Here is a 16,825-nt window from a genome sequence, read left to right as displayed (position 1 = left end):
CCCACGTCACGTCCTATTTCAGCTTTCACTTATCTCACGCCTAATTATTTGCGCGAACGATTTTGTCTATTGTGATTCAAATGAACTCCGCAATGAACCTAACGCGCTATTGAACAGTGATTTGACCTTTATTTGCAAGTTTGTTGATATTTAAAGTACCGTGTTTGCCTTACATGTAGTTATAGAGTGACACTCTCTTGCTAAAGATTAAGAGGAAATGACGAACATAATTAGTTATTGGTCATGCAATCTGCTACAAGGAATTCGATCACAGCGGAAAGATACACACTGCATTGTTTGACTTATCAGCGATGTAGTTGCCATGAACTTGTGCCTTTCTTCGATTCAAGATGGCTCTTTCACCATGGAACTTCAAACATTTGGAAGTTGTCGGCACAAAATGTTCAAGTCCGTCCGACTGGGCCGAGATTCGAGGACGAATTCCTAGACTTAAGGTTGAAACGCGAAAGTGGAACATTGAAAGGAAGCAGTCGCAGGTTGTACAGTCGAAAATTGGATCTTCTGCTGATAAGCAGCAAATTCTCTCATCTGTTAAGCCGCCAAAGGAAAATATCGTCACTATTAAAGTTGTGTTGCCTAAGAGAGAAGTGGAAGTCCCTGAAAGGAATTACCTGTGTAAATGCGAGGAAGAACAGAATGGCCATGAAAAGGCTTCGAGAGACCAAGAAGGCGACGTAGGGGAAATCGGATTTCATGAACTGATGATTACATTTTTTAAATACTGCAAAGGTCCTAAGAAGGAATCTCCAAAGGCTTTCAGGAACATCGTAAAAGGATTTCAAGGGAGTAAAATTTTAACAGATGACGAAATGGTGCAGGTATGTTCCGACTTTACTCATATCGAAGCAGTGTTAATCCGTTTGCGCTCTCTGAGACGTTTGTCTGATAATGTGTCAATTGGACTAAATAATTGTGCCACTTCATAATCTGTTGGCTATGACGCATTAACGGTAGTCAAATACTTTCACAGACCATCAGATGTTTCACACACAGAGCGCCATTCGTTCAAAAATTTATAGAATCAGTAAGAGTTCTATTTTTCGTTCTTGTAAGTGCGTTTTATTTTCGTTGTACAATGTCACTTTTACCAATCACGGAAAAAGGTCGTGGGAAAACAAGCAGCTATATCTTCATATCATTGTTATGAAGAAGAGATAAGGGAAGGCTCCATGGACTTTGAAATATAGGCGTGTGTTTTGTGATATCTGCCCACAGGAAATACTCTGACAGGTAGAATGCCTTACAAGGGCTTCTAGCTGAACTGTCACACTGCATGCATTTCCTTCTCAAATGACATAACAACAGTATTCAATATGTTTTGAAACAAGGCATGATTGACGCTGTAACATATGGGATTGCCTGGACTGTACACAAACCCAAAAGATATTGGTAGGCCTTGTTTGAGTAGGACTGTGGTTCTCAGTTCCCGTAATTTTGATCAAAGAAGGAAAGATGGTTTCTGAGTGCACCTTAATTAAAGCAGTTTGCCTGACTCAGCTTATTCTCGAAGGATATCAAAGCCAAAAAATGTGTATAATAGATAATTTCTATTTTACATTTACGATTACGTTTAAGACCCTCGCGGGAGGGCATTGTTTTCCGAATGCATAATTGTTTTTGGTCAATAATAAGCTAATAAAACGAATTATTTTACCCACTTAGGTCCTGAAATTGCTTAATACGGATGACTCTAGACTTAAGGTGAGTATACCAGTTCTTACGATTGAATCAAATTTATCGACAAATACTACGTTAACAAGGTCCGACTGTTAACACGGAACATAGATTTAACATTACATTTTATAGTGAGATAGTTGCTCATCACGTAATGAGTAGCTACATGTTAACGTTTGCGAGAAAAAAAATTAACTAGCCATTATTTAAGGTTAAAAGTTTTTTGCTTTGTTTTAAAGCTAATAACATACTTTACTCACCCTGAGGCCTTTGTGGGTCCTATATTGCTCATGCCGAACCTCATTGTGTCGGCTTGACGAAAATTAAAAGGATCAAGGAATTATACCAAGGAGTATTATGGCTGATAACATTTTTACGTCACGTTCTTTGTTCACAAACTAGGTGTCCACTAATTGCTTATGATAATTAACATCCCCCAATTAATTAAGTTTTGAAATACTTCAACCGAGGCACATGTTACGGTTTTCTTCTATGTTGGCAATTTCATTATTTGTCTTTGGTTTATGAAATAAATGGAAGGAATTTAATTTTGCCCGTATCTGCTATGGCATCCAAGTAATCTCCGTTCTCTCTCAGTGCTCTCTCGTTTAAAATTCTTCAGTTAAACCAGTTACTTCTCTTCTTGTAGTCATTTTAATGCACGGTCCGACAGATAAGCGATGAGAATGAAGGTAATGAACTGAAGAAAATACTCCCTGGAAGTTAACATGGGTATCAGTTATCTGCCGAGGAAATCTGTAAAGGGAAAAGTCTGTGGGTAAAATTGCTCAATGTTGGTCTATTACAGGCTGTAATGGATCTGCATTGTCGTGATTAAAGAGCGATAACATTACTCAAAATCGCGGGATTGTTATGAACACCAGGAAATAAAATGAAAAAATGTGACCTGATGGGCCACCTCGGACGCGGGCTAGATTGTTTACAGTACAAGTTTAGCTCAAGTTTTATTTAAAGGCTATTTAATTATTGTTTCAGGAAAGCGTCCTCTCAATGATAAGTCAACTGTGCACTAGTACCTTGAATGTCAAAAAGTTCTTGGAGAAAGGCCTGCTTGAGGACTTAGTAGACCTACTGCTATTGAGTGCAGACGACGGCATAAAGAAGGAAGCGGTGTCTTGCCTGAATAAGGTTTGTCACACGTCTCTTGTTAATGTTATTACATATGGCTATCATTTGTCACCATGAAACAAATTAATGCTATTGTGAGACACCCGTGTACGTTCACTCCATTTTCGACCAGTGAATGCTTTAAAACGATCACATGAGAACCAGGCTCGAATGTCAAAGCGAAGCGCGAATGGTTAGCCGGGAAGCTGTACTCACGGTTTGTGGACCCCTCAGTTGTTAGTTCCGCGCCGCACGAAGCAATCTCCTGATGATACTAGGCGAGTGTATTGTAAGATTTTTAAAACTAACAAGCTTTGAACATGATGCCTCATTGCGAAAAAGACAACTTTCGAAACTTGAAAAAGCCACACACTTGATGACGAGTGGATGTCGAGTGGATGTCCTCGAGTAACCAACCTCAGATGACAAACTTGAAACTTCCGAGCTTTCGGGGAAACACCACACAAGTTTAGACACAGACATACAAGCATAAAAATATAAAAAAGTACGATCTTGCTTTGCTACAGGTGGTGGAGAAGACGGAACACGCTGAACTCTGGCTGGATGTGATGACCAAATCAGGAACAGAAGCACTGTTTGGACTGCTTTCCTCGCACGATCCTTTGCAATACACGGTCCTAACAGCAATCAAGAATCTCGCTGCTCATCCCAAAATGGCACAGCTCCTCATTGCGTATGGACTTGCAGGTGTTACGCAGCTATCACCGAGCAAGGTGGACAACTGTTCGATTTTTATTTTCAAAGGGCAATAGAATATCGCAGATAATTTTTGACACTTTTTATATTATAAAAATGGCTCCATTTTTTATGGATAGAACTGTCACCGTTTGACTTACCATCTGCTGTGCATTGTGTAATGTTTTTTTTGCAGACACAGGTAAACTGCATGGTGGGTTATCCGGGAAAGCGCATTATCCAGCCTCGGAAGAACACTAAATGACCTAAGTGATATGCAGCCTACACATTAAAAATAAGGTTAGGTTTTGTAGCGCTTTCAGTAAGTCTTTGTTTTTTTGTTTTTTCTTGCCTAGAATCCACGACGAATGTGCGTTGAGAATCCTGAACTGCAGGTAAAATTAACGTTTTGTAAATACCAAAATGTCTATCAACAATTTTTTTCCTCAGTGCGATGCATTTGCTGTCTTCTACAGGGCCTGGTTACTGAAGTGCTGACAAATTTGATTTCCCATGATTCCTCTACGGTCGAGACGTTTCTCTCTAAGTATGATGACGTCATCATAGGTGTCACGAACCTGTTGCAGTTCAGTCCTTGGTGAGACTTACTTCTCTGATTCTTTCATTAAAGAACACGTTTTGTTCATATCATAGATGTATAGATTTGCAGGTGAAATGAGAACTTATTTCATCTCTCCAACCTTTTTTCCTCTTTTAGTCGTCAACAGCAGAAGGCTGCACGTTTTTTAGGGATTTTGGCATTTTACAAACAAGGACTAACAGTAATCGCCCCTCACAATGTTGTCGAACATCTACTGTGGGCCGTTACCTGTTCTCAGTGTAGGTAAGCGAGACAAGTATTGAAAAGAACTGAAAAGTTGGAAAAGTTCGCAATATGTCACGGTGGCCCTAGAACCATGATCGAGATGTTTCGTTTCATCACGGCAGCTGACTGAAATTGTGCATGCCTTTCATGACAGGACGGAAAAACGCGTGGACTGTAAGTACCTCCCGTTGTTCCATACAAAGCCTTAGAAAACTTTTCTAAGGCTTTGTATGGAACAACGGGAGGTACTTACAGTGCATGCATTATCCGTCCTGTCATGTTTGTTGTGTTACGCGCAAAAACAAACATTTACAGCTGTGCATACTCGTTCAGGGTTCCAGTTTAGTAAGCCTACGATTTGTTTAACTTGTCCTCGATTGTCAGCTCGCTGTGTTGCTAGTATTCGTGTTTCCTGATTAACTTGAGAAAGAACTTTGGTTCTGTATTACGATGCTCTAACGAAGTATACAAAAGCATATTTCCTGCACTTCCGAGGCTAATTTTAGGTTATCAAAGTGTCTACACACGAGTCAAGAGGCCCCCACTTTAATCAAAACTTCTCTGGGTATGGAACCAGCGAGAGTTCAACCCCGTGTCCAGCGTACCTGCCATAAGCGCAAGCCGAACGTACACACACGAACAGCAGCTAAAAAACAGCAGCTAAAAATCATATTTTATCTTCTCAACAGACGCGTCAGGGAACAGGCTAGTATAGCACTCAGAAACATTTCTAAAAATCCGGACAGGGCATCAGCATTCTCTGCTTTGAGCCAGGTCACTGTTGGAAAAGTTGCTTCGCAAGATGAACTAAGTCAGCATTCAGACAGCTCTGGGATATTTTCATCAAGTGAAGACAACTTACAGAGGCAGTCGTGGTCTCATTTACCAGGGACTTCAAATCATCTTATCTCCGCCGACAGAGATTCTGGCTCCAAAACCAAAAGAACTATCTCAGAGTTAACGTCTCTTCTAATGCTTGTATTTGAAAACGATGCGCTTTGGAGGAACGGCTCCGAGAGACAATTTATATCAAAGACAAGTAATTCTAATAATCTTGGATCAGTAAGGCTGAGAAAGATAAATACCTTTACTGGTAAAGAGAAATATCTGAGAAGTTTACAAGTGCTTACTAACTGCTTGATGATTATGTCAAATGTAATTTTGATCAGCGAGGAAGTGGATGACCGAAGCGGGCGTGAATCAGTTGAAGAAAGGTACGTATCACTCGTACAAGTAGTACCGTTTGGTCATCATTATAATCACTATTATTGTAATTGTCTCTGTCGTCATAATCATTATCAATTTCAATGATAATCGCCCTCTTTTTAACATTTTTTGATTCACATCTGTAGTTCGGGCTTTTGGGTGTTTGCTCTGACAAAGAGAAACGCTCGAGTAGTTAGCGTTTTCAAAACTCGCCCCCTACGGTTTAAATTATCACCGGAGTTAACCTATATATAGTTGTTAAGCAACAAGGTGGCAAAGGATTGTGTAACTCCTTGAGTTCGTTGATTGGTCGGTAATACTGATCGTCCGTCGAACAGTCAGTCAGTCAAATGAATAAAGCGACGAAGTTTCTTAAGTAACTGCATGTGGTGCTGCGCCGGTGGGAGAGTATGACCGGGTAATTTGGTACTTTGGCCACCGAAAAGAGTTTCAAAGCTGACGTTTGGAGCGTTGGCCCTTCCTCACAGCGAAGAGCTAACGCTTGAAATATCAGCTTTGAAACTCTTTACGGTGGCTAAACTACGTTATCAACTCAGTTGATCAGTAATACCAAATTACCCAGTCATTCAGTCATTTAGGCAGTTAGCTATCCAAATCAGTCTAGGAGTCAGTCGGTTAGTCCGCAGTTCGACATTTAATCCTTATCAACCTAGAAAATGATCAGCAAATTTTTCGTATCGCATTTAGTCCCCTGTGATAATTTTTTAAATAGTTTGATACCATTTTAAGAAATCCTTCATTTTTTTCACAGACGGTTAAATCTTGTGGCACACATGATCCAAAATGGCGGTCTAAAATTTATCCGCGACCTTGAATTCCTCAGCGACAGATTATTCAAAGTGAACCCTCCATCTTTCCATGACATCGACCCTTCAACACTTCCCCCAAAAGAAATCACGAGAACGTTGAAGCACGCACGGACAGAGCTAATATTTGAGAGTACAAGTAAAAGAAGAGAACCCTGCAAAAGTTATCCAGATTTTAGATTTGAACAGAATGAGATTGATTTTGTTAAAGAAGCAGTGAATTTGCTATGCTTGTTTGCTAAAACCACAGCACCCGAATTTGACCCGTCTGTAGAAGACGTGAAAATGTTGGATGATTCACGAGCCAAAACGACGAAGAGACACATCTCTTTCCAAAAGTCTGCAATTCTGGTAAAAAACGTTATGAAGATCACCAAAGGAGCAGAAGGTCGTAGAATGATCCGAAGAGGAAGCTCAAGGTTTGCATATATGTCCTTCACCTGAGGTCGTAGAAATAAAACAATTTTCGATTTAGAATCGTAAAAAAAATCAAGATAGTCTCAGTTCACCGTGACTTCAGGACATCCTCGTTCAAAGAGACCCCGGCGAACTTTGAGATAGAAGTACTGTTATTATTAGTCACGAACTTTGAAACTCCCAGGCTTCAGAATGTTCCTTACGTTTAGCTCATTTAAGATGTTTTTGGTTGTATTATCAGATCTTTATCGCGCACGCTATCTCAAACAAGTGTTACGTCCGTCACGTCATCAAAAAGCTTACAATCCTCTTCACTTCATGAACGACCCAGTACTTCTACTCAGGTGACTAGTACCCAAGACTCGCGCGAGACAACGCACTACGTCAAGCAAAGTCTTCTTGATGCCAAGGTTATTTCTTGTTTGGCACCGTGGATAATGTGTGGAATTTACGAGATTCAGGTACAACTGGTAGTTCGATGAATTTTGATGAATAAAAGGTTATCGGACATTCGAGTTATTAGTTCTGTTGCGTTTATTACAAGCTCTACAATAAAAAGCATCGCTTTCTTTGATTGATGGACTGCAAAGAGCGTTTTCCGGTCCCTCAAGTACACAAAGCATTTAAATTTCGGAGGTAACCATTAGAAACCGCGTTTTTTTTGATAGAGGATCTCTATATTTTCTTTTGCCTTGTGACTTGCTTTTTTTTCCCCGTTGACCAGGTTAATGTGTTGAAAACTATAAGATTTCTCCAACACAGCAAGTACGCATCCTCAAGATCTCCTGGTCATCCTACACCGAAAGAAGCGTGGACCACGAGAGCGCCTTCATCTTTAACATCGCGAAGCAGCACCCTTAGTCAGCGGTCTTCGAGTTCAGCAGATCCTGTTTGTAAAAGCATGAACAAATCCAAGTATTTGGGAATGACATGTGTTCGACATGTGATTCAGCACTGTGGGGGGTATTTACTAGATTCCTTAGCGCCTCCAGTACCGTCTACTCTAGGAAGGACGACGCTCATGGTTTTGAGAGAAGCTGTTGTCAATGGAGAGGTAAGATGGCATCAATCGAAAGGTAAAGTTCTGTTTAAAGTCCTCGATGGTTTTCCATCATGGCTGGTTTCGGTTCTCCTAAATTGACTTCTCTTAGATTTGGGGGGCTAACACCTAAAGATAGAAGATAATTAAGTGAAAGTTATTATTTTATTGCTATTCTATTTTCGATTCTTTTCGTTTACTTCAGACTGACACGCGTCTAAAATTAGCCAAGCTTGGGTGCTTTGCTGAAGTAATTGAGTACATCCGGGGTAACGAAGATGACGAAGCTATTCAGGCGCTAGGAATAGTGGTTATCAGAATCCTAGTAGGCAACGATGCTTCCTTAAAACAGTTGTTTTTAGCTCACGGAGGAATGAACTTGATAATGGCTTTACATCAATACAAGCAGGGAATAGTGAAAGATGAAGCAGCCCTCGCCATGTTCACTCTCAGAAGAGGTAAGCTTGAAATATCAATTCCGTGTAATTGTTTAATTTAAGGTTACTTTCGACTAATGCTAAGTTTAAGGGCTTGACAGGGGAAGGATTCTTTACCAGCGAGGAGTTTAGAGGGGAAAGAGGCCCTGATTTTTTTTCTCCATTCGACCATTCGCGTCACTTTGAATACAAAGTAGTCTTCTTCACAAATGCGTTATTATCGCGCTTTTGCATCAAAAAGAGCCGGCACAGAGAGCGAGCAGGCATAAGCGATGATGTGAAAACGCTTACCTCTTATCGCTGTTGCTTGCCTCCGATTCCCAGACCTGGTCTCGTCCTTACCCTAAGGGTTTCATCCGGGTTCTACATATACGGTCTCCCACCCTCGATAAAAGAACAACTCTCTCCTCTCATTTCCATCTACAAACAGCCGGCATACCAGCAAGAGATACCTAATAGATCTGCCCGGGTAGAATTTGTTTCAATCACTGATTACTCATTCACATCATCATTTCCTCGTCCATCCTCACTGACCTGAGTTTTTTCTGTTTTTTGAAACACACAATAGGAGTACGTGTTATTGCCAGAAAGAAATCAAGGATGGCCAATGGCAGAATCAAAAGGCGTCAGAAATCAGCTGGTTGTACTGACATTTGGGAAGAAGTTGGACAGAAATGGAAGTCTCAAGACCAAGTGTTAAAAGTTCTTCGGAAATTTAACGTGCGATATTAACTGGACCTAAAGAATACGTTAACCCTTTAACTCCCATGAGTGACCAAGAAAGAATTTTTCCCTACAATATTAATACAATATCAACCAGATAAGTGATGAGAATAAAGACAAATATCAATTTGTGGATAATTAGTTGATCCAATACTAAATTCTCTGAACTAACGTTGTAAGAATTGTAGGGTTGACCATGAGGAGAATTACAAATTTGATCTAGGAGTTAAAGGGTTAACTATTTTAAGAAACACTTCGCCGTTTGAAATTCGTTCCGCTTCATCCCGTGAATTTCTTTTAAGCTACTTTTCGTCCAAATCATTGAAAAGGTGTACAAGTTTTTAACACGTCGCCGTCATCCAATTATCGAGGCATCATCGTCAGTTGTAAAGTCTGTAGATGGTTTTCATCTCAAGCTTTAGACGCCCTTGTTGGCTCTCTACGCTATGTTCAGTTTAAGTAGATAATCCAAAATAAGAGATTGTGAGAATCTCTTGAGAAAAACTGATTTGATCGATATAAAGTTTACATTTTTTCACCTTTTATGGTGCTTCTATTGTAATAATCCTAGGGAAGGGAAGATTTTCTCGAGCTCTGAATCCGACGAATTTTGTGCCACACAAGAAAAGCCTTCAGCACCCACGGCACTAATGTATATTACGCTTACAGTAATATCGACTTTTTCCTATCCAGATTTGAGGGTGTATCAGTGTTCGAAGAAAACTGCCATAGAACCCTCATTAACGTTTTAATTAATTTGTATTCTTCTAGGCGGACTGGTGCGCTGAAGACTACCATGAGACAGCTAACTCCGCACCCGGCCTAATCCCGAATAGCTCAACCTGCAACCCGTGATCGCATCGCTTATCTCGCTAGTATAAGTGGGACGGAAGTTACAGGCTATATTGAAAATTTATCAGGGAGATGAGAGGGAGTGGGGTAATCTTCAAGGTTTCGATACGTGGCCGGGAATTTTTGCTATCGAGGCTCCTCCAATGATTCAAAACGACTTCCCCTACTGATAGTAGCTTTTAATTTTTCGAAATGGTACCTCGTGCCGGCATCATTTAGTCAAGTTGACTGTCTCAGAAAATGGTTTCCCATTGAGGTCCCTACAGAAGACAGAAACATCTTAGATCGAGCAAGCGAAATGGACGGACTAAAAAAGTGTTTTCTCGTCGAATCCGTGGGAAATTTTATCGCTCTTCCTTTGAAAAACGTAACTTAACGTAGTTTGTCAAAGTTACCCCCTACCAATAAATCCCAGAAGTGGACGGGGGGTTGGACTAATGGCTCGACAGGCTTGTGCTGAGATAAATAAAGTTCTTCCACAGCACAGTAGTCAATCAAAACAATCCGCTTTTTAATAATTCTATTGTGGTTTCCTAATACTTTGTCAAAAATCATCCGTTAACAGCGTGACACGAGCACTTTCAACACCTTCCGAAACGGAACAAAACAACAATGAAAACAATACTAAACACTGTGGAAGAGCCTTTCAGACTACGTAGCAAATTGTAAGCGGGTTGAATGACAATGTGCAAACCATGTTTTGACATACGTCATTTCATATTCAATCGTAATTCTTGATCAATAATAGTTTTACAAAGCTTTGTTTGGGATATGAATTAGACGTATGTTTCTGTTGAATTAGGCGAAATGTCACACGCATTTAAAGCAATTTCTTTAGAGTCGTCCAGCTTGCTTGTCTTATCAAAGGGAATCATTTCCATATTTACAGCAGGCGAACAAAGTTTCATGTGAGGCTTGAAAAAGTCTTTAGCAAAAGTCCTTGAACAATGTTTGCACTTTCTCGGTCTCTGCTCTCCAAAGAACTCCATTATTTCAATAACTCCCATCACAATCGCCAGAGCATTTTTGGCCAACAGCACCGATATATCTAAGTTGTACGCATGCCATAATATCAGCCTTAAAACCAAAAAAGGAACATTAACGAAAAACATAAAAGTGAAAATATAGATAAATTTAAACGAGATCGGAGAAGTTTCTCCACTGTCATGAAACTTGTTGAATTTCAGCTCAAATAAGGCAAAGGTTGGAAGAAAAACATTCATGCAAGAAAAAGCTAGGATAGAATTTTCCAGTGAGATCGAGATTGTTTCCTCCTCGAAAAGGTACTCCAACATTTCCACGCTGTCGAACAGATCAAGCGTTACAGCTGCCGTCATTTTCTCCAAGTAATATTTTCGTCGCGTGTGTGATTTGGCATCGTGATGCGCGTAGATGAGAAACAGAAATAACATAGGTGTCAGGCACAAATTCATTTTTAATGTGTTTGTTCCAAAGAAAAGTTCCTCATCCGTGAATAAAGACGATTTGAGCTTGAAGAGAGTGGCTAATTGGGGCACTAGGTGTACTGCATAGATAATCCAGGCTTGATACGCAAATTTAATCGCATCTTTCGTGCCTGTTGTGGCACTCTGAGATTTTCGATGCGATAGCCACAGTGTTAAAATCCAAGAGATTATGACGATAACGTCTGTAACAATCCACGCAAACCACCATGAATTCGCTTCGACGACTAAATAGTAGTCGAGGATTATACCTTGAAGAACCAGCAAGGTGACGGCAAGGATCCTAGCAAGCGCTCGGCGATAAATCCCTGTTTTCCGTGCCATGACTTAAGCGCTCATATGACCACGTTGTTGCGTTTCATGAATAATTAACCAATGAGCAGTGGGGCAGAAAAATGAAAGCAGTCTTTCAACCAGTCCATCACGGATTCCCAATTGGTTCGCAGTTGTTCGTCCACATTAGTTCTTTGTTTCATTGTATCGTTTCAAAAAGTATAATCTATTAATCACTAACCGAATTTTTGATTATTTATGCAAAATACCTGTCAGCATTTGTTGACATTTTGTAATGATTTCTGTATCGTTGGTTCAATTAGTTCTGTCACTTAAAATCTCGAGGAATAAAACGCCGTAGACAAATTAAGCTGTGCACACCCTCTCTATTTGTAAGAAAGTCTAAATTTGCGGCTGAGGCTACATGTTCTTATCTTTTTTTTGCGATTTGAACCTGAAAACGTTTTTAAATTTTTTTCTAGAAGTTTTATTAGTACTGACTAAGTTTCGACTACGAACTCGATTGTTCTCCAGTGTATCACGCAATAAGAAAACCGCATTGTTAAATTTACAAAATGTCCCTTGTAGTAGTGGAATTAATTGTCCTGTGAGACCACCATTGTTTACATTTCTCACATAAAAAATGAGCAAAATAAAGACGTTCTTAACTGACTCTCGGCCTGGGTATCACGGTTCTTCGTATGTTCGTAAAATTTTGGTTAATCAGCCTTAAGTTCTTAAAGAAAACAGTTCTCGTAAAAAAATGATGGAAAGAAAAAGAAACTTATTCCGTTTAAGACCCATTTTGGTCACTTTTGGGAAAATGTTATTTTCGCGATCCCAACTCAGTCACTTTCTATTTAATATCCCTTTTAAGAAGATCATCCTGTAATGCGAACCAATTGTTAAATATCCAAACAACAGCACGAAATACGGTAACATCTTTTAACTGCGAATCTCCTCATTTCAGTTTTGTCCTCTTCTTATCTTCTTGTGCGTAGGCTTTCTGTAAACATCGACAGCGATGGTGCCATTTCTACGGGTGACCAAAGTGTCGAGAAAGGAGAAAGTGTCGAGAAAGGAGTGACACTTTGGTCACCCGTAGAAATGGCACCATCGCTGTCGATGTTTACAGAAAGCCTACGCACACGGACAGATATCTAGACTACAATTCTCACCATGATAATAAACACAAGGCCAGCACAGCAGCAACTCTTCTACACAGAGCCCTAAAGCTACCCAACTCCTCCGAAGGAAAAGAACGAGAACTAAATCGAGTTTATTCAGCACTTGAATCTAATGGTTATCCATCGAATTTCATTAAAAACATCCAGGCCAAAAAAACCCGACGCTCAACAGTGTTGTCCCCGGAGGAACTTGTTGGCACATTTTTCAAGATGGTCGAGGCGTCCGAATCACGCAAGTCGTTCGCCTCTCTTCCATACATTAAAGGCGTAACAGAACCTCTGACTCGTGTCCTCAAAAAACACGACATCACAGTGGTGAACAAACCACTCATCACCCTCCAACAACAGTTCCCGGCTCCAAAATTTCGACCATCGTTGGAATCGCAAACAAATGTTGTTTATAAAATTCCTTGTGGTGACTGTTCGTGGTGTTATATTGGTGAGACTGGCAGGGCCTTCAACACAAGAAAGAAAGAACACCTCAGAAATGTGAAAACCGCGGCAAAAGGCTCAAGAATTTCCAATCACGTCTGGGCCAATAGTCACGCAATAGACTTTGATAATGCATCCATTATTGACAAAGGCAGTTTTAGAACAAGAAAAACACTAGAAGCGTGGCATTCCAAGTTAACTCCCAATGCGGACAACAATTCCTGTCCTTTGCCCGGACAATACAACATTCTTTTTAACAAACATTCTTAGTTATCAGCATTTTTAATTTTTTACTTTGTACTTCACACCTAGTATTTCTTACCTTTTTATCATTTTACCCGTTGAAGGCTGTAGCGCAAACAGCCGAAAGCTCGTATATTTTTTAAAAGTTTTAGCCAGAGATCGTTTTTTAAATTTTACAAGATATTTTATCCTGGCTGCGGCCCGTCTATCTTTTCAAGATGTTAACCGTTAGCCGTAAAAGCCATCACCCAGTTGAGACCCTCTCACTAGGGCGTAGTTTACTGATGCATTAGTGAGTATTTCCGGCGAGGGCCAGAACGCTTTTAATCATTTAATATTTATGTCTCGGCTTCCTGAGGAATTAAGCTAAAAGTCAAACGGAAGTTTAAGTCGGAGCCTTAATGAAAATAGTGAAGGATATGATTACAACGCCAAGTGACTGAGTGAAAGTTGAAATGAATATCAAGAGCATGACGGGGGTTGTTCTTTCTTATCATTTTCGTTTTCAGATTTTGAATTAAAGATACTATTTTAAATTATTGATGTACCCCTTAAAATGCAATAATTGATAATCTTGCGATTGTGTGTGGGCGTATTGTTCATGAGAGCAGGCCAACGGAACTGTAAGCAACATAATCTAACAGCTACTTTCCGGAACTGTACACAGCATCCATTTGTGCTATCGAGGTTAAGTGCCAGAATTGTGAAAAAATGCTCCAAAGAGGCCAGCCTTATTTCTGTCGGGGCAAAAGCTTTTGCATCCGCTCACGAGACTTGCCGAGAGACTTTCTTGGCGCGGGAACAATTTTTTTTCCCCTCGGGTTAAACGGCTTGGGAGATCTGCTTCGCTATTCACAAATGCATGAGTTGCTGAAAACTGTAACATTTTCATAACAAAGGGAATTATTCAAAAACATTTGATTGAGTCGTCGTCCAAACAGCAGGATACAGAAAAGATCACTGGAAGGTTAGAGAAATTCACAGTCAAATGCGGGGAGGTTAGTTCGAATTCACTCGCACATAATTAATAAGTAATGATTTTTATGTCTTTGATCTTGAATGCAGATTTTTTTTCCAGCGTTTTCCAGATGTAAGAAGAGAGGTGTACATGCATTTCACTCAGTAATGCTTTGGCTGGTCTTGAGGTGAGTTTTCCGACTTATACCGCGATTAAAATGAAATGCAAATCAAAATTAATTAACAACCTTTTGTCCTGTTAATTCTAGAGACATTTAGTCTGCTTGAAGGAAAAACTACACTGACACACTGCTAATAAAGGTTTGCATTTCGTAGAATTCACTTCATATATTCCTTGGCATTGAAGGCAATGCCGTAGTCGAGAATCCAAAATCCATTTTGAGTCAGTTTTTATCCAGTCAAACTTCTATTTGCTAAAGTATGAAAGTGGTTATAAAATGTAAAAAAAATGTAGAAATGATCGAAAGCAGTAATTACCTTTCAAGGTTAAAATTTCGAATTCCGTATAGTTACTGATAAATGAATAAGCACTCTCAAGACTGGGGAAATTAGAGAAGATTTAATAAAGTTTAACAATCATTCTCTGGAAGCGGTACACAGATGATCAAACTTTAACTGGTTCAAAATTTACTTTCGCCAGCGAATCATCCGTAAACCTTCCATTGAAAACATGTTAGGGCTACATCAGCTGTGAGAAGAATATAATTAAAAGGCAAGTCAGTGACGTTTACTAATTTCAAATTACTCTTGTTTCTTTTTCTCTGAAATGAAGTTAGTGACTTTGGCACCAACATGTTTACAATTCGTTAATTCCATCTTACAGGCATGAGAACGCTGTTGGTGCTTAACGACTCAGATACATTTGTCGGCCGGCAGGATTTAAGTCATATACTGAAGACTATTTCCTTTGACTCATGGCGTGTAGAACAAAGATTTATCGCCAAGCATTTTCTCGAATTTTTGCTGTCATCTTGCTTGTTCTTCAAGGGGTACTCCTCGACTATTATTTGATCGTCAAAGAAGAATCTTCATGGTGGTTTGCTTGGATTGTAGCAGATGCTATAGTTTTATCCACCTGGATTTTAACAATGAAAATATCACAAAGGAACAGCCGAAAACTGCCTCAGTTGCCCTGCGAAGAAAATAAAGATGAAATAAAGTTGGCTTATCTCTCTTGGATAATCTATTCGCTTCATTTAGTGCCAAAGGTAGCTATTCTGTTTGAACTCAAAGCCTCGTTACTAGACGAGAAAATGGTCTTTGGACCCAACATGCTAAAAATGAACTTGTGCCTAACACCGATGTTATTTCTATTTCTTATTTACGCGCATCACGATGCTAAATCACATTCGCGACGAAGATACTACCTGGAGAAGATGACGGCAGCTGTAACTCTTGATCTCTTTGACAGCATGGAAATGTTGGAGTATCTTTTCGATAAGGAAAAGATCTCAATCGAATTAAGAAATTCCATCCTTGCTTTTTCTTGCATGAATATTTTCCTTCCAACCTTTGCCTTATTTGAGTTGAAGTTCAATAAGTTTCACGAAAGTGGAGAAACGTCTCCGATATCCTTCAAATTCATCTATGTATGCAGTTTTATGTTTTTTGTCAATGTTCCTTTTTTGGTTTTAAGGCTGATATTATGGCATGGGTATCACTTTGATGTATCGGTGCTGTTGGCCAAAAATGCTCTGGCGATTGTAATGGGAGTTATTGAAATTATGGAGTTCTTTGGCGAACAAAGACCGAGAAAGTGCAAGCAATGCTCAAGGACTTTCGCCAAAGCCTTTTTCAAGTCACATCTAAAGATGTGTTACACAGTTAATGGGAATTATTCAAAAAAGACCAAGCTAAGTGAAATAGGAAATGACATGGTAAATTTGGAGCTGGACGGTCATTATCCTAAAACTAGTCGCTGTAATCTTGATAAAACAGTACACAATGTTCAAGTCGCTGAGAACTTTTCGCCGATCAAAACATATGTTTGAGGCGTCTGTTAAAATATTATTAAATAGAAACTGTTTGAGAATCCAAGGAGGGACAAGCGAAAAACGAATCCATATAAACATTAAAACGTTGCTGCTCAAATACTGAGTTACGTTAGCTTGTTTTTAAAATGTAAGAGTCTATACCACTATGTTTAAAGTAAAAGAGAGGTCAAAACTATCCTGTAGAATAAGAATATTCATAATTTACTTAGGGCAATATTGACTTAAGGAAATCTCTCGACATTTTAATATTTTACTTTCAATTTAAGCAACGCATTGTAAATTCGATAAAAATGATGAAGCAGAAATGACGAGAGGAAAGAAAACTTTTTTAAGAAAGAAAAATTTTCAATATCCTCGAGACATCCGCAGTTTCATTTGCAACTGAATATTAAACAAGGTCAAAAACTTA

General features: G+C 39.5%; 3 protein-coding genes across 8 annotated transcripts; 2 read left to right on the top strand and 1 right to left on the bottom strand.

The window, feature by feature from the left end:
• On the top strand, window positions 1-10,331 carry LOC113664322 (uncharacterized). 3 transcript variants are annotated; one of them, XM_089213828.1, is made up of 14 exons: window positions 1-839; window positions 1,684-1,722; window positions 2,692-2,844; window positions 3,351-3,557; window positions 3,876-3,914; window positions 3,996-4,117; window positions 4,238-4,363; window positions 5,035-5,559; window positions 6,324-6,797; window positions 7,037-7,256; window positions 7,520-7,849; window positions 8,040-8,292; window positions 8,840-8,991; window positions 9,766-10,331. In XM_089213828.1, the coding sequence occupies exons 1-14, from the start codon at window positions 351-353 to the stop codon at window positions 9,847-9,849; spliced, it is 3,213 nt and encodes a 1,070-aa protein (XP_089069954.1). In that variant the 5' UTR covers window positions 1-350; the 3' UTR covers window positions 9,850-10,331. The 3 variants fall into 3 exon arrangements, with proteins under 3 accessions (XP_089069954.1, XP_027035719.2, XP_089069953.1); XM_027179918.2 differs by lacking the exon at window positions 9,766-10,331 and having other exon boundaries at window positions 8,840-9,537; XM_089213827.1 differs by lacking the exons at window positions 3,351-3,557; window positions 9,766-10,331 and having other exon boundaries at window positions 115-839; window positions 8,840-9,537.
• Window positions 10,332-10,335: 4 nt separating this feature from the next.
• LOC113664321 (transmembrane protein 121B) lies at window positions 10,336-11,796 on the bottom strand. Its single transcript, XM_027179917.2, has one exon. It carries the CDS (start codon window positions 11,631-11,633, stop codon window positions 10,623-10,625), a length of 1,011 nt encoding a protein of 336 aa, XP_027035718.2. The 5' UTR covers window positions 11,634-11,796; the 3' UTR covers window positions 10,336-10,622.
• Window positions 11,797-14,049: 2,253 nt separating this feature from the next.
• On the top strand, window positions 14,050-16,825 carry LOC113664326 (transmembrane protein 121B). 4 transcript variants are annotated; one of them, XM_089213824.1, is made up of 4 exons: window positions 14,070-14,442; window positions 14,523-14,722; window positions 15,063-15,134; window positions 15,246-16,825. In XM_089213824.1, the coding sequence occupies exon 4, from the start codon at window positions 15,337-15,339 to the stop codon at window positions 16,411-16,413; it is 1,077 nt and encodes a 358-aa protein (XP_089069950.1). In that variant the 5' UTR covers window positions 14,070-14,442; window positions 14,523-14,722; window positions 15,063-15,134; window positions 15,246-15,336; the 3' UTR covers window positions 16,414-16,825. The 4 variants fall into 4 exon arrangements, with proteins under 4 accessions (XP_027035723.2, XP_089069950.1, XP_089069952.1 ...); XM_027179922.2 differs by having other exon boundaries at window positions 14,050-14,411; window positions 15,063-16,825; XM_089213826.1 differs by lacking the exon at window positions 15,063-15,134.

This window comes from Pocillopora damicornis, chromosome 8 (assembly GCF_964200805.1).
Source record: "Pocillopora damicornis chromosome 8, jaPocDami1.2, whole genome shotgun sequence".
NCBI lineage: Eukaryota > Metazoa > Cnidaria > Anthozoa > Scleractinia > Pocilloporidae > Pocillopora > Pocillopora damicornis.
The sequence above is the reverse complement of the archived record's forward strand: the minus strand, read 5'-3'. Positions and strand labels throughout refer to the sequence as shown.